The sequence below is a fragment of the Diceros bicornis genome, chromosome 20 (assembly GCF_020826845.1).
Source record: "Diceros bicornis minor isolate mBicDic1 chromosome 20, mDicBic1.mat.cur, whole genome shotgun sequence".
NCBI classification, from domain to species: domain Eukaryota; kingdom Metazoa; phylum Chordata; class Mammalia; order Perissodactyla; family Rhinocerotidae; genus Diceros; species Diceros bicornis.
In genome coordinates, this window is record NC_080759.1 from 5,859,205 (window position 1) to 5,880,005 (window position 20,801).

At 57.9% G+C, this 20,801-nt stretch overlaps 3 protein-coding genes across 8 annotated transcripts; 2 read left to right on the forward strand and 1 right to left on the reverse strand.

Annotated features, from left to right (window-relative positions):
• Window positions 1-2,365: 2,365 nt before the first annotated feature.
• Window positions 2,366-5,586, forward strand: IFI30 (IFI30 lysosomal thiol reductase). Of its 2 annotated transcripts, none has more exons than XM_058563755.1 (7): window positions 2,366-2,518; window positions 3,467-3,649; window positions 3,726-3,800; window positions 3,973-4,065; window positions 4,868-5,011; window positions 5,175-5,228; window positions 5,305-5,586. In XM_058563755.1, the coding sequence occupies exons 1-7, from the start codon at window positions 2,402-2,404 to the stop codon at window positions 5,365-5,367; spliced, it is 729 nt and encodes a 242-aa protein (XP_058419738.1). In that variant the 5' UTR covers window positions 2,366-2,401; the 3' UTR covers window positions 5,368-5,586. The 2 variants fall into 2 exon arrangements, with proteins under 2 accessions (XP_058419738.1, XP_058419737.1); XM_058563754.1 differs by having other exon boundaries at window positions 2,368-2,518; window positions 4,859-5,011.
• A 6,393-nt stretch (window positions 5,587-11,979) lies between these two features.
• Window positions 11,980-15,391, forward strand: MPV17L2 (MPV17 mitochondrial inner membrane protein like 2). Of its 4 annotated transcripts, none has more exons than XM_058563757.1 (5): window positions 11,980-12,604; window positions 13,286-13,456; window positions 14,173-14,249; window positions 14,363-14,491; window positions 15,087-15,391. In XM_058563757.1, the coding sequence occupies exons 1-5, from the start codon at window positions 12,373-12,375 to the stop codon at window positions 15,264-15,266; spliced, it is 789 nt and encodes a 262-aa protein (XP_058419740.1). In that variant the 5' UTR covers window positions 11,980-12,372; the 3' UTR covers window positions 15,267-15,391. The 4 variants fall into 4 exon arrangements, with proteins under 4 accessions (XP_058419740.1, XP_058419741.1, XP_058419742.1 ...); XM_058563758.1 differs by lacking the exon at window positions 15,087-15,391 and adding an exon at window positions 14,800-14,990; XM_058563759.1 differs by lacking the exon at window positions 15,087-15,391 and adding an exon at window positions 14,796-14,950.
• Window positions 15,392-15,396: 5 nt separating this feature from the next.
• On the reverse strand, window positions 15,397-20,717 carry RAB3A (RAB3A, member RAS oncogene family). Of its 2 annotated transcripts, XM_058563762.1 has the most exons (5): window positions 20,603-20,717; window positions 19,244-19,471; window positions 18,065-18,183; window positions 17,068-17,192; window positions 15,397-16,210 (listed from the first exon to the last, which is right to left on the reverse strand). In XM_058563762.1, exons 2-5 carry the CDS (start codon window positions 19,469-19,471, stop codon window positions 16,020-16,022), a joined length of 663 nt encoding a protein of 220 aa, XP_058419745.1. In that variant the 5' UTR covers window positions 20,603-20,717; the 3' UTR covers window positions 15,397-16,019. The 2 variants fall into 2 exon arrangements, with proteins under 2 accessions (XP_058419745.1, XP_058419744.1); XM_058563761.1 differs by lacking the exon at window positions 20,603-20,717 and having other exon boundaries at window positions 19,244-20,333.
• Window positions 20,718-20,801: the final 84 nt, after the last annotated feature.

Genomic DNA, 20,801 nt, shown 5'->3' on the forward strand with positions numbered 1-20,801 from the left:
GTCACACAGCAGAGAGGCTCAGCCCTGAGCTGTGCCCTATACAGTGGCCTGCTGGGGGGACCCAGGCCCCGGCCCAGCTCCTCGCTGCTCCAGGCTGGCCTCCCCAGGTCTGAGTCCCGGCTCTCAGCCACCAGCCAGGCCCTCAGGAAAGCCATCCCCCTTATGATGTGCAGTTTCCTTGTTGCCACGTGGAGTCAATAGTCAAGAGCCCCTCCCATGCTACCCAGAGGGGTCTCCCGTGTCCTTGATGCCCTCAGTGCCAGCCCCCCCCCCGCTGCCCCTCCGCTGATGCCCTCTCTCCACACCTGGCCCTGACACTCACCACTAGGTCCCAGGGGACACTGCGCTGGGTCCTCACGGAATCTTTGACCTGGATTCCTATTCACCATCCCCCCACAAAGGTCCCTGTCCCTTGGCCCTCCCCCAGGGCTGGGAACCTTCTGTCCTCACCCCTCCCCCCCACAGCACCTGTCAGGGCCCTCCATGCCTGGGGCCACCCAGGGTGAATGACCTAGCGAAGCGGCCATCTGACCCATTTCTGACCCTCCCTTGGCCTCAGAGTCCCCAAGCCTTCCCAGGCACTGGGAGCGGGGCCCCACTGGGTGCCCAATCAGGGGGCATCCCATAAATAATTCCAGCCCAGATGTGCCTCCTGTAGTCGTCACCCACTGCCTGGGCAGTCATAGGATAAAGGACTCCTTCTTGGTCCCAGGACCCCAGCCAGGCTGAGACTGGGGACAGAAGATAGCCCACACAGCATCTGGCCAGTGCCTGCACCAACCACCAGCTGTGTTTCCTTGGGAACGCTGCCTCCTTTCTCTGATCCTCAGTTTCCTCTTACCAAGTGGGGTCAGTACCCCAACTGGATGTGTCTGAGGGTTCCCTGATCAAATGGGCGGGGTTGCGGTTACGAATACGTCCAGTGGGGCTGGTGCTTCGGAACCACTGGAGAAGTTGGAGCAATTACATTTGTTGGTGTTCCTTCTGGCCTGCCCAGCACAGGGCAAGCACACTTGACTCCCTAGAGCCATGTTGTGTGGTCTCACCGAGGCTTCACGAAGGAAATGGGTTTTGTGAAGGGTCCAAAGGGGCAAGATGGGGGGATCATCCAGCCACGGGACTCAGGGAAAGCCCGGCTCCCCAACCTGCTGCTGTCAATGTGCACATGCAGACTGGGGCTCCCCCAGAGCTGGGGGTACGGCTGCAGAGCTGGGGCTCGGCTGTGTTCCAGGCTGGTGTGGGCGTTTCCTCCTGCAGGCTGCTGTCCCGTGTCGCGCCCCGCATCTGAGGCCCTGCAAAGTCAGTGCTGGGTTATCCCCAACACCCAGGCCTCCCTCCAGGCTCCCCTCTGGGCGGCCTCCACTGCTGTCCGCGTCAACACCTTCCCAAGCGCCCAGGCCCAGCTGTGGCCCAACCCAGCCTGGGGCAGCTCTCCCTCTGCCCCTGAGCCCTCCACGGTGGCTTTATTCCCCAAACCTCCCCATTCCCCCGTCCTAGGGGAGCTGAAGCTCCGTCACCCGAGGTGCCCGGCACAGTCCTGGGCAAAGCGACTCAGGCCGCGCTGACTCCCCCCCGGTGTGGGCCCCGGGCGGCCATCCCCCGATGTACATCATACAGGCTTCAGGTCACTACTGCTCTACCCCTGGCTCCTCTCCCCTGCAGAGCTCACTGAGGGCCGGGATGCCCCCCACAAAGCCTGGCACAGTGGAAACAAGGAAGGCCAGCTCTCCTGGCCCTGCAGCGGCGGGTGGGGTGGGGGAGCCTGGAGAAGTGAGGCTCCCGTCCCTGCGCTGGCTTCTGCTTTCCGGCCCAGCTGCAGCCAAGCCTGAGTCAGCCGGGTGGGACGCCCTGGTGGGTCTGCGGCATCGGGGCTGGGGGCCTAAGAGGGGAGTTGGGAGTGAGGGGGGATCCCAGGCTGCAGGGGCGGGGCGGGGCGGGGCGCTGCCCAGCCCCTGCCCTGCTCCCAGGCAGGGGATCCCCCATTAGAGCGCAAGGTGGGGAGGCAGGGTCCCCCGGCTAGGGAGGGGGCTGGGTCACCCTGGCCACCCCCAGAGGGATCCGTGGGCGCCTGGAGACCCTCCCATCTCTCTGCCCTGTGTCTCTGAAGCCCCCACCTCACCTCTACTCGGGGTGCTCTCGCCCCAGCGGCACATGGCCAAACGTGGCCGTCTGCGGGCGGGGTGGGGCCTGGAGATTGGGGGCCCAGCACCTGGCGGGGGGGGGGGGGGCGGGGGGAGACCAGAGACAGAGGTGGAAACACCTAGAGACGCAGCCCCGGCCCGAGGGGCGTGGGCACGGGGGGGGGGGGGCGGGTCCCGCCTGGGGGCTGGGCCACCGCCCGGTTAAAGGCAGCTCCTTCCCCGAGCGCTGCTCTCGCCGCCGAACCTTCGTCCCCGCCGAGATGGCCTTGTCGCCGCTCCTGTCGCTCCTACCGCTGCTGCTGCTGCTGCTGGAAGTCCCCGGGGCGGCGCGGGCGTCCCCGCGGGAAGCGCTCCCCGAGGGGGCGGCCGCCTGCAAGGTAGGGCCGGCGGGGCCGGGCCGGCTCCCCGACCCCCGGACTTAGCGAGCGGGACCGGGTCCGCAGCGGACGCCGCCCGCCCGGTGCCGAAAGCCCCTCTCCGCCGCCGGGCGCCGGGGCCTCGCAGAGTGTTTTCGCTCCCCCATCTCGCGTTGAGACGGTCAGCTGTCCCCCACCCTAGCCCAGCCCGTCCCGCCCGAGGGTGCATTGAGCACCTTCTGTGTACATCGGGGGCGGGAGTCGGGGGCTCCTCCTGTGGGCCGGGGGGCCCAGATCAGCTTGCCCACAGCCCCGGCGTTGGTCAGGCGCTGCTCACTGGGTGGCTTCCGGCCGGGGGGCTCGCGTGCGTCTGTGCGGAGCGCAGATGCCCGGGAGGCTGGGCCACTTGCTCGGGCCCCGCAGACTCGGCCGCCCGCCCTTCCTCAGCTGAAGCCGGAAGTCAGCACGTATTAGGCGCCGCCTCTGCAGTAGGCTCGGGACGGGTTCCCGCCGGCCGGTGAGAGCAAGAATAACTAAGGCGGCAGCGCGGGTGTAGGGCCTTGCTCAGCTCAGGGCCAAGGCTCTGGGGATGAAGTGGCAACAACTGAGCATGCATTAGTCGCCTGTGGTATGCACTTCTGAGAAGGCAGGATTGAGGGCCGCGCCCAGAGATGTACATGCCTTGAGTCCTTACTGCATGCAGTGCCCCTAGGTGAGGAATTTCACCTAAGCTGGAGGAAAGCAAGAGCTGTGCATACATTAAGTGCCTACTGTTTGCAAATCTTGTCACGTCCTTTTGCAGACAAACTGAGATTTAAGAAGATTTAGGGACACAATAAAGCCTTAGAGTCAGGATCCACTTGGCAAGGTCTGGAAAGAGTGCAAGATGAAGCAGCTACTGTTTGCGGCTCCCTTTTTGCAGAGCCCACGCAGGGCTGCACTTCCTTCACGCGCCTTCCTCCCGCACAGGCTGGTGGCCTGTGCCTGCAGACGCCCCTTAGGAGGGCCGCCGCGCCGCCTGTCAACGTGAGTCTCTACTACGAGGCGCTGTGCCCCGGCTGCCGGGCCTTCCTGATCCGAGAGCTCTTCCCGACGTGGCTGATGGTCCTGGAGATCCTCAACGTCACGCTGGTGCCGTATGGAAACGCCCAGGTGTGTGGGCCTGGGGGAGCCAGGGGCATGACCAGGAGGGCGCCGGGGATGCCAGCGCTCACCCGCAGCCTTGCAGGAACGAAACGTCAGCGGCAAGTGGGAGTTCACGTGCCAGCATGGCCCGGAGGAGTGCAAGCTGAACAAGGTGGAGGTGAGCGCCCAGGGCCCCAGGCGGGAGACCCCGGGGAAGGCTGCGTGCTGCCCGCACCTCCATTTCATCACAGGTGCTTCACCACTTCCTTAGGGGACGCCTGGGAGTTTCCCAGAGTGATCTTGGGGTGCGCTAAGCCCCCTCACATCCTTCCCACCCCTGACCCCCCCAGGCCTGCTTGTGGGACCAGCTGGAGAGGGATGCGGCTTTCCTGACCATTGTCTGCATCGAGGAAATGGATGACATGCAGGCAAATCTGAAGCCGGTGAGCGGTACCCCTCATTTGCCCTGGGTTGGGGGACCCTGGCCTTTCCTGCACCCGGACACACCCCGTTAAGTCCAGGCCCCAACTGCCACTTTCTGTGTAGCCTCAGGAAGACGGCCTCCTCTCTGGAAGCCTCCGTCTCTGAATTGAGGGAACAAAGATCTTATGGGGGCGTGGGTAGATCAGACAGGGCTTCCTGGAGGAGGTGCCTCTGGGCTGGTCTTCGATGAACAGGAATGTGCAGGGACACATGCTGAGCCTCCTCTGAGGTGTGGGGATGAGGGGACAGGCCCGCCTACTTCCCTGGAGGAGTAGGAAAATGAGCTTGCAGAGGACTGACTCGTGCCCTGATTGTTTACTCATTTATCAAACATCTGGGCCGCCCAAGAGACCTGAGCCGCCCTGAGCCCCCCCAGACCTGCAGTCACAGTGGTGCTGGAGGAGTGCTGAGGAGGAGGAAGCATTCGGGAGATGCTGGGGAAGGAGGAGGAAGGGTTTTTCTGGCAGAGGGAACAGCGTGTACAGAAGCTCTGAGGACAGTGAGCCAGTGTGTAGGTCAGGGGCTGCAGGTGAGCTCTTACGGGAGGAAAGAGCAGCCTGAGCCCCGCTTCCCGGGCCGCATGTATCAAGTTAGACACTGCTATCTTTGGGCGTTGTCGTGCTGACCTAGACCCAACTGTCCCCTGCCACGGGTGAGGAAGCGGAAGCTTGGCGTGGGGGTATGGGGGGGACCGTTGGGGAGATAAGAGGGAGGAAGCTGGGGCAACAGCCCCGCTCACCGCCCCCCACCCAGTGCCTGCAGATCTATGCCCCGAAGGTGTCCCCAGACGCCATCATGGAGTGCGCGATGGGGGACCGTGGCTCGCAGCTCCTGCACATCAACGCGCAGCTCACAGACGCCCTGCAGCCGCCCCACGAGTACGTGCCCTGGGTCGTCGTCAACGGGGTAAGAACTCTCCTATGGCCACCCCGGGCCGGGACCGGGTGACGGATGCCCATGTGGAGGAGGGCGGCAGGACCAGACTAGGGGCTGCTGGCCGCCCCTGCCGGCTGGGCGAGTGTTGGGTTGGCAGGTGGGGCTGTGTGACCTCCCATCTTGCTTTGTGCAGAAACCCGTGAAAGATGAGAGCCAGCTCCTGTACCTCGTCTGCCAGTTGTACCAGGTGAGTGGGACGGGGGTTGGGGTGCTGCTGGCGGGGCAGTCTCCTCCCGGGCCCAGCTCACCACCGTCTCCTCCAGGGCGAGAAGCCAGCCGTCTGCAGGCTCAAGGCCAGCTCCCACAGGGAGGTCTGCTTCAAGTGACGCCTCACGGGGGGAGCCGACGGAGGGGGAGCTCGGTCCTGCCTCCCCTCACCTCTCTGGTACTCGACTCTCACCAGCCACTGCTCAGCATCCAGCTGACACCTACACATTCCGTGAAGCCCAGAGTCAAGTTCCACCCCAAGAGCAAGAATCTTGCCCCGCTGGGAATGGTGCTACGTTGAAACTAGCTTAATAAACACTTCTGGATGTTGTGATTCATTTGATAAGTCAGCAAATTTCTCTCTTCTGGACCTGCGCAAATGCTGGGACCCGTGAGAGCCCCCTGTTCAGAGATGCAGAGCCAGGCAGACATCTCTAGTCCTGTGGTGTCAGCGATGGGCCAGAGGGAGAGACCACGTCTGGAGGAGCCCAGAGTGGGAGTGAAGGCTCTGCATAGGGAAGAAGGGCATTGGGGCTGAGGTTTTGAAGGGTGACTAGGAGTTCGTTAGGCAGGAACTACATTCAATAATTCAGCAAACATCCCTTGCCACCCCCTTTTGCTAACCACACACTGGGTGAAAATGGGCTGAGCCAGAGGATGGGAACTGGGGCCAGGCAAGACCAGAGGATGGGGCAGAGACCTTGTCTGGGGAGTTTTGAAGAATGTGTTCAGTGGGGGGGGGGGGGGGGAATTGTGGTGTTCCGGGAAAGGGGAACAGAGTGTGCAAAGGCCAGCCAGGAGCAAAATCTGGAGCTAGAATGCCAGGCTGAGGCATCTGAGAACAACAGGGTGTGTTATAGGATAATTTTCAAGGAGGAAAACTCATATGATTCTCACACTGATGTGAAATGAATATGTGTTAACGATTGTATTTAATTCATGATTAGTGAGGGAAACTGGTCAGATGTTCAGAGGAGAATCCAAAGATCAGGCAGATTTGTAGATCAGGAATATTGAAATGATCATGCAAATAGAGGCACAACTGACTTTCTCACAAAAGCGGGTGCAGTTGTTCCTTTTTTTACCCCCAGCTTTATTTTTTTTTGAAGTTTAATAATAGATTTTATTTAACCTGCTATATATCTGGTACATTATCATTTCAACATGTGATTGATATGAGAAATCTCAGTGAGACCGTGTATGTTCTTTTTGCACACTAAGTCTTCACTGGTGTGTACTTGACGCGACAGCACGTCTCAGCTCAGATGAACCACGTCCAAGTGCTCAGCAGTCACAAGGGTTACTGACGACAGTTGGAGGAGAGGAAAAGTTATTTTCCGTCTACCCTGCTAGGCTCTGTGGCTGAGACCCCCTGACGGGTAAATGACAAGCAATCGGATACATTGGAGTGTGTGAGGAAGCCATTCGGCTGAAAACTAATTCGGCCTGACCTTGTTTTTCTGAAAGGGCCTGACGTGGCCTGCGGAGCATGCGTTGCACATCTGCTTTAGGCATTTACTGTGTCCCAAAGACAAGACGGATGTCCTTAAGGATAGGGATGTGGCTTCCCCCATATTGGCATTTCCTTAAGGATCAGCATGTCCTCCTGGGAACTAAGGACCAGTCACTGACCTGCTGGGCTCCCCTTGTGACCACTGACCTGCTGACCGCCAGCCCGCTGTGCCTGCTAAGCATCTCGTGACAGCAGTAAAGGGACATTCCTATCATATGTGACACATGCTCTTTGTTCTGAGACGGTAAGTAACCACCCTGTACACCCCACTTCTTGGGTTCCCTCTACTTCCTTCAGTCCTCAGATCTGGCCATAATAAAGTCACCTCAATTTTGATTTATAGATTGATTATGGATTATTTGTGTCGATACCCCTGTAATGCAAGACAGATTAACGAGAAAAACAGAGTTTAAGAACATGTACCTCCTGTATACATGTGAGATACCCAGGAAAACTGAGTAAAATGCCCCAAAATGGCCTAAGCCACCACCTTAAACACCATCTTCAGCAAAAGACAAAAGAAAGATGTTGGGGGGTCCGCCAGCTTTATTGAGGTGTAATTGACGAAACTGCACATATTGAAGGTGTGCAATGTGATGATCAGATATAGTCACTTTGTGACCTGAGGACCACCATGCAGGGACCAGTCCGCGGTTCTGGTGCTGTGCTGGCATCTCTACTCCACAGCGAGTGTGTGCCAACAGAGATCTTAAAGGTTTTATTTTTAAATTTTAGCCATAATGCAGGTATAAGAATACAACACTCATTAGTTAAGAAAAAAAATAGTCGGATCCATCTGACAGATGGAACAAGTTACTAATATTTGCAAAGAAGACTTTTAGGATTTTTCACTTGCCAGTTTGTTTCCAAATAGCCCTCTGAGTACATAGTTCCATTTTAGCTTAGGAGAGAAGGCCTTGAAAATAGTTCCTGAAGGTCCAGGCTCTGACTATCAGCCTTCAGTTAGGCCAATTTCTGACCATAGAGTTCCTTTTAAAACAAAAAAATCGTTTCAAATATCTTATTGTCAGGTTTCAGCGTGGACAAACAGTTGATTTTCCTGGCAGTATTGAACTCCTTTCTTTTCTTTTTTTAACCGAAAGTATATCTATTCCGAGTGATTCAAAACCAAAACCAATTCAGCCTTTTATGACTTAACATGGATGCAAGAGGTGTCCTCAAAGAGAGTGAAAAGACGCAGCCCTCTCAGGACCCGGAGCCACGCCCAAAGAAAGCCAAAAGAAGGAAAGACTCAGACGATGCCCCCAAGAGCTGCCAACAGTAGTCAATAGGCCCCCGGCCATAAATGGGGTGCAGCCCACATTTCCGTCTGGCCATCTACATATTCTCGGGGCTCCTAACCTGACAGGTGGTCACCTGCGCGTCTGTGCGCCCCAGCAGACAGAAAGCCAAGCCAAGCACTCAGCACACAAAAGGAGACAAACAGGAAAGCAGGAGCGGTCGCTGGGACGGAAGGATCCACAATGGGTACCTAAGACCAGACTCACAGGAGCTACAATCCAAAGAACTAATCCTTACAAATGCTTTTCTCTTGCCAATCTGAACCCAGAAAGAAAATGAAAAGGAGAAATTTTTACCATCCTCTCTCAACTGGGCAATGCAGACAGAGATCTGGGAGCCTGACAAGGCAGGAGTTTTTACCTTCTGCCGGCGTAGTCAGGTCCCGGGGTCTCTCAGCTCCAGACGCCGCAGCCAGCAGTGTTTCAGCCAGTGCGAGCCCACCCTCGTCACCAGAAACAGGGGGAGGTGAAAGGTTCCTCCACCTTCCTAGGGTCTCCAGATGAGATTCACACAAGGCAGGCTGACAGGAGAAAAGCATACAAACTCTATTTACATGTACAGGAGAGCTCCCACAAGAAAAATGGAGACCCAAATTAGTGATTAGGCCTAAGTGCTTATTTACTAGGTTGAACAAAGAGTGCTAACTGTGGAAAAGTAATTAAAATATATGGGGAGACCGAAGTAAGATAAGGGTTATTCTAGGGAGGTCTGTACAGATTTCTCTCCGCCTCGACTCCTCATCTTTGGTGCTAAGAGTATTTCTCCCTCCTGGTGCAGGGAGGGCATCTTTCCCATGCGAATTTTATCTCCCACTTTCAGGAAGAAAACGGAAGGTCAGCGTGCTCCTTTGCATCTTGCTGTTTTTCAAGTGCCTTGACCTCAAAATCAACCTGCCAGAGCAGTGTCAACTTAAAAGCAAATTTGCCTGTTATTTCCTCTCAAAATGAGTTTATTCAGGAACAGCTAAGAGAAACGCAATGCTGGACTCTCCCACTATGGCAAACCATAGGCAAACTCCGAAAAGAAAGAAGGGGAGCTGCTTTTATAGAGAAACACGGGAGTAGGGCGGGGCTGTTCTAAATGAAAATCCATTGGGGGGAAGTAGCAGTTCAGAGCTGCAGCGTTTCTCATTGGCTGAGCTGTGATGCTTCTCATTGGCTGAGCTGCAGCATTTCTCATTGGCTGGGCTGTTGCCAGGTGGGGACAGAAATCTTCCTTCAGTAGTAAAGCAGCTTTACTTCCTGTCAGGAATACAAAGGTCCATCTCTTCCTGTTTGGTGTAATTGGCTGTGTGTGATAGGGTGTGAGACCTCCCCAAACAAGCAAGCCTTCTGGCCTCCGATTTAGTTAAGGTTTCTTTTATTAATTTTCACAGCGGCATATTTTGGGGTGGCACGTCTTAAACTCCTTCAACAGAAATGCACAAAATCACAGGTCCGGATATCAAAAGCTGTTCTTCCTGGTGGTCAATAAATTCTTTTTTTTAATTTCTTATTGAAGTACAGTTGACATTCAATATTATATTAGTTTCAGGTGTACAACATAGTGATTCAACATTATTTACATTACGAAATAATCATCATGGAAAGTCTAGTTACCATCTGTCAGTATGCAAAGCTATTACAATATTATTGACTATATTCTCTATGCTGTACATTACATCCCTGTGACTTATTTGTTTTATAACTGGAATTTTGTACCTCTTAATCCCCTTCACCTATTTCACCCATCCCCCTACCCCCAGGTGGGCACTAAATTCTTAATTGATCCTTCATTGTCTCTGAGCCAGCAACCAGTAACCCATCAACAGAGATTGCCAAATGGTCCGACTATAAAGCCAAATGCCCAATCCCTGATGCCACCAATGCTGGTGACATTATCCATCATAAAATTGATACCAGCTCAACACAAGGTTGACATGAGGGAAGCCATGTCGTAGAAAACAAGCCCTATTGTAAGTTTGAATGACCTCTGACACACTAACCCAGCTGGATCTGCACCCTCCAGGAGATCTAACTGCTCTGTGGATTTTATGACCCCTGCTTGTGCATGTACCTTCCAGCTGTGATAAGATGATAACTTTGTTCTTTTGAGTTCCTTAGGAATGTGATGACCCCCAGAAAGAGAGTCTATCTGGTGTGGCCACTCCCAGTCTGTAACACCGGAGGCTCAACATTCCTAACCCCCTCCCCGGTAACCCACTGGCCTATATAACTGCTTCAAGATTCTGTGCCCCCTTAAGATGTTCTTTAGGACACTACTCCTCCCATCTTCCAATTTGCTAGCTTATCACTTAATAAAATGCCTTTCCCTGCCACCATCTTGCCTCTTGACGATTTGCTTTTGTCTTGCCGTGAGTAGATCTTGCCCTTTGTGCAGTAACAAAAGCATCAAAAACAAGGCACAAGTTTACAGAGAGAAAACAAAAATGAGAAAAACAGAGAACCAGTAAAATTCTCTTACCCCTTTGGAGTTGCCAGGGCTTTGGCCACCATGAAATGCACTTGTCTGTTGACAAAGTTTACCTGACTCTGTCTCGTGAATTATAATTTAACTTGCTCCCCTTTTAACCATTTTGAAGCTTTTCCACCCAGATGAAGCAGAGTCTGGAGCCTGGAACCCCAGGCTGAGGTGCTGGACAGCAATAGGAAATGCGGAAGGATAATTTTCCAAACAAAGGTCCAATCATAACCCTCATACACATGTAAACATGAGCAAGCGTTAAAGATCATCGTTAACTCTTTCACGAGGAGAACTGGCCAGGTGTTAAAACCATTTCAAAGGAGACCCAAACAGCAGACAAATCAGGAATGCTAAAATGAACGTACAGAGGGCCAGCCAGGGGGAGTAGTGGTTAAGTCCACGTGCTCCGCTTCAGTGGCCAGGGCTTCGCAGGTTTGCATGCTGGGCACAGACCTGCGCCACTCATCAAGCCATGGTGTGGCGGCATCCCACATACCAAATAGAGGAAGATTAGCTCAGGGCCAATCCTCCTCAAGCAAAAAGAGGAGGATTGGCAACAGGTGTTAGCTCAGAGCCACTCTTCCTCAAAAAAAAGAATGTGCAAATTAAGGCAAAAATAATCGGGGGGGGGGGGGGTGTCCCTCCCTCTGGCAGAATTCACTTGCATGTCTACAGCCAAAAATTATTTTTTGTTATCAGTTGTAACTAGAGAGTTTATAAAACATATCCCATAGAATCAGAATTAGAAAACCCTAAAACTCTAAATTAGTAATACAGGGCAATTTTTTTTTTGTAAAGGACTATATAGTAAATAGTTTAGTTTTTGCAGGTCATACAGTCTTTGTTGCAGCTACTCATTGCAGTGAGGGAGTAGACAACACGGAAACAAATGGGCATGGCTGTGTTCCAGCAAAGGTTTATTTATGCCTACTGATATTTGAATTTCACACAATTTTCACGTCACAGAATATTATTCTTATTTCCACCACCACCACCCCGCCCCCCGACCTTTTAAAATATGTAAGAAACATGCTTAGGTCATGAGACTCACAAAAACAGGCAGTGACAGGATTTGGGCCACGGGCCATAGTTTGCGATACCGTGCTCCTGTAGGTAATGCACAGATTTCCGTTGAAATTCACATTTTCTCCTCCAGGAACTCAGGAGGTAAAATGAAGATATAATTGTTCCTGCAGCAGCACAAAGTTGCTGTGAAATGACTTAATGCACATAATGTGCCCGGAACAGTGTCTAACGTTTTAATAATTATTATTATTCTGGAACTGAGGTCTCACACCCAGCTAAAGTCAGGACCAAGGTCAACGTCGAAACCACCCTCCAAGTGGGCTGCGCGCGCAGCAGAACTGGAGCCCCGCCCCCACCCTCGTAAGTCTTCGCCGGACCGGACTTCCGCTCGGGCAGCTGTCATGGCTACAGGCCAGACAGACAATTCCGGGAGGATCTGGAAATCTGGAGGCCAGCTCGAGAGAGCGCGGTAACTGTCGAGACTGGCCATCTCAACACGGGGCGGACGAGAGCCAGTGATTTGCCGGCGGAACGTGGTCTGCGATTGGCCAGCGCCGTCCGGGATTGGCGGCTAAGAAAGCGGACGGTTGCCCGTAGGCCGGCGTGGAGAGGGCGGGGCCCCCAGGGCTGCGCGTCGACGGGCGGCGCGTAAGGCGCGGCGTGCGGCCTCGTTCGGCGACGGGCCCGGGGATGGGATGCCGGTCTTTTATTGGCGAATTCCGCTCGGGGCGGGCCAAGTGGAACGCCGAGCGGTCAGCGATTGGCCGGCGCGGCTGGCGGCGGGCATGCAGACCGCGAAGACAGCGTGCGATTGGCCGGCATGGGCGGGGCGGCCGGCGCCCTGGTTCCTGCGCCCCGGCGGGCGATGGCGGCCGGCGGCTGGCGCTGGCTGCGTGGCCTTTGGGCCGCGGGGCAGCCCCTGTTCCAAGGCCGTGCGCTGCTCGTCACCAACACGCTGGGCTGCGGCGCTCTCATGGCAGCCGGGGACGGCGCGCGCCAGTCCTGGGAGATCCGCGCCCGGCCCGGCCAGAAGTTCGACCCCCGGCGCTCAGGTGAGGAGACCGGCGCTGCTGGCCTTTGACGCCAGAGAACCCTTAACCCTGACCTCAGATTCGGAGACCTCAGCCGGGCCCGCCAACCGTGACCCCTGACCCGTGGCCTCAGTTCCCGGCAGGACCCTTGACCTCCACGTGCACCCTAGAGCGTGGTAGCCCCTCCCCGGGTCTCAGTCCCCTCCCAGTCGGGTGTCTCCATCCCACCCCTACCTCCCACCCCGTCTCGGTCCCCTCCCGCTCAGGGGTCTCCATCCCACCCCACCTCACTCTGTCTCGGTCCCCTCCGCTCAGGGGTCTCCAACCCTCCCATTCCACCCTCTTCCACCCCCACTCGGGGGTCTCCATCCCACCCAACCACCCCCCGGGTCCGCTTCCCTGGGCCCCCTCGTCCGCTCCCCTGGCTTCCCGGTTGTCAAGGGCGCAGCGCCCTGGACAGCGCCCTGGACCGGCCAGCCTGGGGTCGCGTGCTTGCCTCACACTTCCCTACCCGCTGTGCCTCAGTTTCCTCCTTTGGGTAGGGGTCATGGTAGAACCCCCCCCCGCAGGGTGGTGAGGGAAGGAGGTAAGAAGATCTGAGAGGAGCCCCTGGCGGGGTCAGGCTTACCCAGGTCTGAGCCAGGGAGGGAGTGGATTGGGAGTTTGCCCGCCTGACGCCCCTGACTCTTCGGGCGCCCTCAGCGAGCATGTTTGCGGTGGGCTGCAGCATGGGCCCCTTCCTGCACTACTGGTACCTCTGGCTGGACCGCCTGCTCCCCGCGTCCGGCCTCCGCGGCCTCTCCAACGTCCTCAGGAAGGTCCTCGTGGACCAGCTGGTGGCCTCTCCCCTGCTGGGCGTCTGGTACTTCTTGGGTAAGGAGCCCTGTGCGCTTGGGCTTGGCCCCTCGTAGGTCAGGAGGGGCAGAGCCAGCTTTGTGTTAAGAGTGTTGAGGTGCACTTCAGATGTGTCTCCTGTGTGGGTGGCCCTGGACTGGGCGCCAGGTCACAGTGGTGACCGGATAGACCCGGTGGGGGCGGGCGTGAGTGGCAGAATCACAGACAATGGTGGAAAGTGTAGAAGGGGCGAGGACAGTGTCTCATGTGGCTGTCTTGGGCAGTGGTTGGGAGGGCTTCCCAAAGAAGAGGACACTCAGCCGAGACTTGAAGAAGGAGCCAGCAGGCGGGAGGAACAGCCCATGGAAAGGCCCTAAGGCTGAAGGAAGAGTTGCTGGGGCCAGGACGATTGCTGGGTTTGATGGGGCGCAGTGAGCCCGGCGCTTGGCTCGTTCCCCACCCCCAGGCTCGGTTCTGCATGGATGAAGGGCAGGTAGTGAAGCAGCCTAGCCTCGGGAAGGGTGTCGCCTTCCTTTGGAGCACCTGTTTAGAACCTCTCTCCCTTACTGGGACCACTTGTTCTGTGTTGTGTCCCCACACCGGCCACCCTGCTGGGCCGCCTTTCCCCCATCAAGGCTTCTGAGCATCCTGGTTCCTCGGCCTGGGACACTCCGTCCTTCAGAGGTCCTGTCCCGCCGCGCCGTCATCGGGACTCCGCAGCCTCTGACATCCTCATTTCTTGGTTTCCTTCCCAGGCCTTGGCTGCCTGGAGGGCCAGACCCTGGATGAGAGCTGCCAGGAGCTGCGGGACAAGTTCTGGGAATTCTACAAGGTGGGCGTGCCCGCAGGCCACACCCGCGCGCTAGCCCCGCCCCCCGCAACCACTGGCCACGCCCAGGTCCCTCCAGGCCCCCGCCCCTCACCGCACTCCGCCCCGCCCCGCAGGCCGACTGGTGCGTGTGGCCCGCTGCGCAGCTGGTGAACTTCCTCTTCGTGCCCGCCCCGTTCCGAGTCACCTACATCAACGGCCTGACGCTGGGCTGGGACACATACCTCTCCTACCTGAAGTACCGGGTGAGCGCGGTGGGCGGCCCAGGCCCCCAGGGGACTCCTCAGGGGCCACACGTGTGAGCCGCAGAGGGCAGTACAACCATCCTCCAGGGTGAGGGCCTCCTGTGCCCATGACACCCGCACCCCACGGTGGGCAGACAGGGAGCTGACGGCCAAGAGGGTTCAGACTGAGCCTAGCTCTGCTGTGATGTGACCTTGGGTCCCTGTCACCTCTGTCCAGGGAGGCTGACGCCAGCCCCGGGACAGATGGAGGAGGGCTGGGTGAGGAGGGGCCTAATGGGGTGTTTGACCACACCCTCTTGTGCAGACAGACCCCGGGCCCCCGGGCGCCCCCAGGCTGCGGGGCCCTGGGCACCATGCAGGCTGAGCTGCCCCACTCCCCGACCGGATGCCAGACAGGGCAAGACTGACCCCCAGCTGACCATCCGCCTGGGCAGGAAGGGGACCGGGCCCCACAGCAGGCCAAGTCAGGGTCCTGGGCTGAGTCCAGCCTCACCCCAATCCCTGGGCCCCTGGCTGGGTTGCCCACTACCCGGCCTCAGTTTCCCCATCTGGAACACAACCATGAAGATGGAGTCATCTCCACCCTTCTCACCAGGAGCCTCAGCGACCAGTGACGGAGATGTCCCATGCTCAGCATGGGGCCCCAGCCAGTCCCAAGCCCCAACCCCTCAATACTGCTATGGGCTCCCCCACGCCCTGGGTCCCAGGTGGGGAAATGACCTGTCCCCTCTCAGCAGAGCCTGCCTGGAGTCGCTCGCAGGCTCTGGGGCCATAGGCAGGGCCAGGCAGCCTCCAGTCTCCTCCTCTGTCACGGACTGTGGAGATTCTATTAAATTCTCTCTGTAACTGAAAACCTTGTGGGTGACCAAAGCCAGCGCTGGGCCGGCGCTCATAGAGACACGGCGTCGTCCATTCGCTTTATTGGGTGTGTGTAGTGTTGTCATGACATCTCCTGGGGGGGCAGGGGGTCACATTTGACACTCATGACATCAGAAGAGGTCTGGTGGGGGGGTCCCAGGGTGGTGAGTACCCACACAGCAGCGCCCCCTCCAAAAAAAGGTGAGACTGGGGACCAGGAGCCAGGCAGGCGGTTGCCTAGCTTTGACCCACCCGCGGTCCACGATGAGATGCCCACAGCGGCCTCCGCCTACTGGGTCACAGCCAAGGGGCTGGCAGGCCTGGCCACCTCCCATCACCCAATCAGCCTGCCCTGGGGTGTCATCTGCCCCCCTCTTCAAAACCTATAACTCTTGATGGGGGTGAATTAAAAAAAACGTGGGGTCTCGAGAGGAGAGTGAGCGGTGAGTTCACAGGGCCACGACACACCACGGCAGAGTGGGGACAGGGGTGTATGTACAGGGTGGGGCATGGGTGGGTGGGGCGCCCGAGCCCCTGGGGGACATCTCCAATAAATAAATAAATAGCTACGATAATAAATAAGGTGACGGGCCACGCTGGGGCAGGGGTCTCAAACCGCCGTCGGTGGGGGCCGGGTCAGACCCCGGGAGGGTGGGGCGCAGGGCAGGTCTCAGCAGGCGCAGTCCTGGTGTGGGGGTGCCTGCTGGTCCGTGAGCTGGGGGCCCTGCTTGGTGCCGGTGACCGCGGGGTCGGCCGTGTCCAACGACTCGGACATCTTCTCGCAGATGACGTCCACCAGGCGCTCAAAGGTCTGCTTGACATTAATGTTGTCCTTGGCACTTGCCTCAAAGAACTCGAACCCTGCGGTCACGGACAGGAAGGGTGAGGGCCCTGGTACTCCCACTCGCAGAGAGCTCTGAGGCCAGGGAACAACCGGAGATTCCCAGTGCCGACTGCACGATGAAGGCACTGACAAGTCCCATGAGGAAGCAACATTGGACTGGGTCAGCCCTGTATTTCCTGCACTTCTTTCTCTACCTAAAACTGTGCCCTTTTCATTGTCTTCAGGGCTCTGGCAAGACCCACTTCCCTGCTCCCACCCTCCATCCTAGCCCCATGCATTGGCCCTGGCAGCACCTACACTCACATCCAGCCGTGCCCTCCCTTGCTCACACACACTCCATGGTTCCCTATTGCCCTCAGCACGTGGTTCAGGCCACATTTCCTCCAAGTGATCCCTCGCATTCCAGCCGTGTAAAATTATTTGCCAAAACACACAGGATGTTTCCTACCTCTGGCCTTTGCCTAAGCTGTTTCCTCTGCCTGAAAGACCACCCTTTCTTCAAGCACCAGATGCAGTGCCCCACCTGCCCCAGGAAGTCATATCTACAGCAGGCAGAGCCTGGCTCTCCCAGCCCAAGTCCCTCCCTCTACCCCACAAGACTGGAGGCCTCTCGGGGGCCCAGCAACTCCCAGCACGAGGCTAGGCCGTGAAGGTGTCAGAATGAATCAGTAACTTCTGCATAGTGAACTCCTACAAAGCCACCCAGATCTACCTCAGATGGCTCCTGGATCAAGGCCAGTTTGCAGGAAGTGAATTGTCTAGATTCGAACCCAGGCCCTGTCCTGGCTTTGCTGTGGGGCGGGGGGTGTCCCCTCCCTGCAGGGCCTGTCTCCCTTTTCTAGCCTGTAGGTGTCCAGCCCTGCTGGGCACTCACCCAGGTGGTCAGCCAGCTGCCGGCCGCGTTCTGATGACACCACCCGCTCGTCCTCCATGTCACACTTGTTCCCCACCAGCAGCACCTGGGCATTGTCCCACGAGTAGGTCTTGATCTGGGTTGACCTGGGGTGACGTGAGGGTTAGGCCTTGGAGGGTCCCAGCTCCACCCTCCTGCCTCATCTGCCCCTCGCTCAGCCCTCCAGCCCCACCTCCCCGCGACCCCGACCGTGGCTGGCGCCGCGCCTCCTTGCAGCCTTTGGCCGGAGCACTCTGCTCTCTCCTGGTGTCTGCTCGAGCGGGCCCCTGGTTGCGGAAATCCCTCTTTAACAGCCTCTCCCACCCTTCCCAGACCCCTGCCCCCCGGAGAGAGGAATTTTTCCCTCCTCCGCAAATTCACAAATTTTCCTAAAATTTACCATTACTGCTGGACAACAAATATAACTGTTTATATCCTCTGGCCTGTGCAAACCATCCTTATGTTTTCTGTCCACCCCCCATATTTTTTTTCCTATATGTTTACAGTTTCATTTTCTACCTGAAATCCTTTCTTCTCATTATTTTGAGCTGGTGCCACCCTGTTTTAATAAGTATAGATTGACAGCAGGGCTGGGACACCCAATATTGTCATTTACATTCCTGCCAGGGGGGCTGGGGCTCCCTCATCTTGGCCTGTGCCCCGGGCTGTGCACCAAGCCTGGCTTAGAAGATGGTCTGCGGGGTCCGCCCGGTGGCGCAAGCAGTTAAGTGCGCGCTCCACTGCAGCGGCCCGGGGTTCGCCGGTTTGGATCCCGGGCGTGTACCGACGCACCGCTTGGCAAGCCATGCTGTGGCAGCGTCCCATAAAAAGTGGAGGAAGATGGTCATGCTAGCCCAGGGCCAGTCTTCCTCAGCCAAAAAGGAGGAGGATTGGCAGATGTTAGCTCAGGGCTGATCTTCCTCACAAAAAAAAAAAAAGAAGAAGAAGATGGTCTGAGCGGGGATGGGGGTGTGCTCACCAGTCCTGCACGGCATTGAAAGACTCCTCGTTGGTGATGTCGTACATGAGGATGAAGCCCATGGCGCCCCGGTAGTACGCTGTGGTGATGGTCCGGTACCGCTCTTGCCCTGCTGTGTCCTGGGGAAGAAGAGCAGGAGGTCAGAGAGGACCCACATGTAAGCTCCTCAGAGTAGAAATGAGCTCTGAGATCGTCCAGTCCAGCCCCCGAGAGGGCCAGAGAGGAGCAGGGGCTCGCCCAGAGGCACAGTGGGTCAGGGAAGGTGAGCAGCCCTTGCGCCAAGAACGTGGTGCTCCATCATCCTACAGAGTCTGTTACCTGCAGAATCGTTCCCACATTCATTCAACGCACATACACTGGGCGCTGACCAGTGCCACACTCGGCACTGGGCACTGAGGACACAGCTGATAACAAAATGGACGGAAATCCCTGCCCTTGTGGAACCGACATCCCAGTGCAGGAAAGACAGCAAACACGTGCAAAGGAAGAAAACAGATCCATCTTTGGAGAGTGGTAAGGGCTGCGGAGGAAGATAGAGCTGAGCGAGGATGGGCAGTGTGGGCTGGGGCACGGCTGAAAATCCCGGCGGAAGTAAGGAAGGGCTGTGTGGGCCTGGGGGAAGACTGTCCAGGTGGAGGGCACGGCCTGTCACAGGCCCTGAAGCTGGGCTGTGCCAGCATGTTTGAGGGACGGTGAGGAGCTGAGGAGAGGCAGGGAGCAGATGGGGGAGGGGCAGGGACAGCCCAGGCGGGCCTGCTGGGCCAGGGGAGGGCTGCGGGCAGAGAAGGGATGGTTCTGACGGGATTTAATGGGCTCCCTCAGGCCAGGGGACCCTGGGGATGAGGCTGGGAGCCAAGCTTCAGTAAAACTTCACACAGGCTCACATGAAAGAACTTGAAGATGGGGAAACTGAGGCACCAGGCCAAGTGATGCTCCCAAGGAAGGGTAGGAAAGGACGAAGGATTTGCTCCTGCCCTACCCCTGGAGAGCACCAATTAGGCGCCGATGGGAGAACAGATGCACTCTCTTCTATGTCTCTAGCCCGTGGTACACAGTAAGTGCCTAATAAATGCCTAGCACGTGGATGGATGAATGCAGACAGGAAAGAGATAAGTCAAGCTGGGGCCGCTTTTCCGGGGAGCCAGACTGACGGAGCCAGGAACCCCCGGCCGGACCCACCCAGATTTGCAGCTTGATCCTCTTGTCGTTGCGGTAGATGGTCTTGACCTTGAAGTCGATGCCCACTGTGCTGACGAAGGCGGGGGTGAAGGAGTCGTCCGCGTAGCGGAAGAGGAAAGACGTCTTGCCCACGCTGCTGTTGCCGATGATGAGGATCTTGAACATGTAGTCGAAGTTCTGGTCCGAGGACTCCTTCTGCCCGTAGCGCGAGTCTGTGGCGGACGCCATCTGGGGGTGCGGGGGCGTAGGCGGGCGTGAGGGGTCTCCCTCCATCCCCAACCGCCCAGGCCCAGGCACAGGACGGAGAGAACCCCAGAGCTCCAGAGAGCCCATCAGGAGCCCCAGGACCTACGGTGGGACCCACCGCAGAGGGCGGGCGTGCAGTGACCTTGAAAGGCGAGAGGTTTCAGGGGAGGAGCTCAGAGCGACGGGGATGGGGACACCCCTGCAGCCCCCTCCAGCAGACCTGAGCCCAGGTCGGGCTGTAACCCTAAACCCTACCGCGCAGAGACGGGTGACTGCGGCCGGCCCCGCCCCCCATCAATCATACATGTTCCTCAGAACACAGCCACGCGGGCACACGTGCACACTCGTGTACAGTCCCGCGGGGACGCGCGTCAGCAGCCCTCCTTCCCCCAGACTCCCAGGCTGGGAGAGCTCCGGCTGAAGAGGCTGCATCACGTGATAGGGGCGGGGTGTGCACACGTCAGGGCACACACTCACCCGTACATGCGAGTGCACATATGAGCGTCGGACACACTCGGTGCACAGGACAGAGACGCAGGCACCTGTCTGCATACCTAAATGCATACACAAATGTGCAAACCCACCGTGCGCACGGCGCCCTCCACCCATGCAGGCGTGTAGACGTTACCCACACGGGCACGCATCCTCGTGCACGTAGGCACCCGGCCGTGCACGCACACGCACAGTCCACGCGTCTCCCTCCACACGCGTGCAGCACGCACACACTTGGGTCGGACCCCCACGGGGTCACACGAGCATGCCCTGGCACACAAACAAGGGTACACACAGACCCGCCGGCACAGGCGGACGCGCACACGCGTGTGCACACCACGCGCACGCGCACGCACAGAGCCTCCCGCGCGCACAGCTTCCCGCAAGGCATTCGCCTCCCCTCCCCCTCCGCCGCAGAGCCGGGGGTGGGGGGGTGGGAGTGGTGAGGATCCGGCAGGTAGGGGAAGCCGGGGCCCTACCTCTCCCAGACCCGCGACCGCCGCATCCTTCCCCGCCATTTAACCCTCGCCAACCTCTTCCCCCACCCCCGCCAGCCCATCAGTCAAATGAAGGTTATGTAGGTGCTCGAAGCGAAGCGAACCGGGCCGCCCGGGAGCTCACCTTGCCCTGCACCGATGCAGTGGCGACCCCAGCGGCGGCGACTTTTTGTTAGCGGCGGTGACGGGGCCCCGTGCTCTGATGTGGGGCTGCGCGGCGGCGGCGGCGGCGGCTCAGGCCCCTGCAGTCCGCGGTGACGTCCTGCAAAGAGCGGGGCGGGGCCTCACATGCAGATGTTGCCGTGACGCCATCCTGAGGCGGA

Coding starts and splice junctions, on each gene's coding strand:
- RAB3A (XM_058563761.1), bottom strand. CDS start 19,576: ATGGGCTCTCTGGAGCTCTGGGGTTCTCTCCGTCCTGTGCCTGGGCCT. Junction 18,184..19,243: donor GGATCAAGCTGCAAATCTGG/GTGGGTCCGGCC, acceptor CTTCTTCCCCAG/GACACAGCAGGGCAAGAGCG. Junction 16,211..17,067: donor GCAGCTGGCTGACCACCTGG/GTGAGTGCCCAG, acceptor CCGTGACCGCAG/GGTTCGAGTTCTTTGAGGCA.
- MPV17L2 (XM_058563757.1), top strand. CDS start 12,373: ATGGGCGGGGCGGCCGGCGCCCTGGTTCCTGCGCCCCGGCGGGCGATG. Junction 13,457..14,172: donor GGGCGTCTGGTACTTCTTGG/GTAAGGAGCCCT, acceptor TTTCCTTCCCAG/GCCTTGGCTGCCTGGAGGGC. Junction 14,492..15,086: donor TCTCCTACCTGAAGTACCGG/GTGAGCGCGGTG, acceptor CCTTCTCACCAG/GAGCCTCAGCGACCAGTGAC.
- IFI30 (XM_058563754.1), top strand. CDS start 2,402: ATGGCCTTGTCGCCGCTCCTGTCGCTCCTACCGCTGCTGCTGCTGCTG. Junction 3,801..3,972: donor GCAAGCTGAACAAGGTGGAG/GTGAGCGCCCAG, acceptor TGACCCCCCCAG/GCCTGCTTGTGGGACCAGCT. Junction 5,012..5,174: donor CCTGGGTCGTCGTCAACGGG/GTAAGAACTCTC, acceptor TGCTTTGTGCAG/AAACCCGTGAAAGATGAGAG.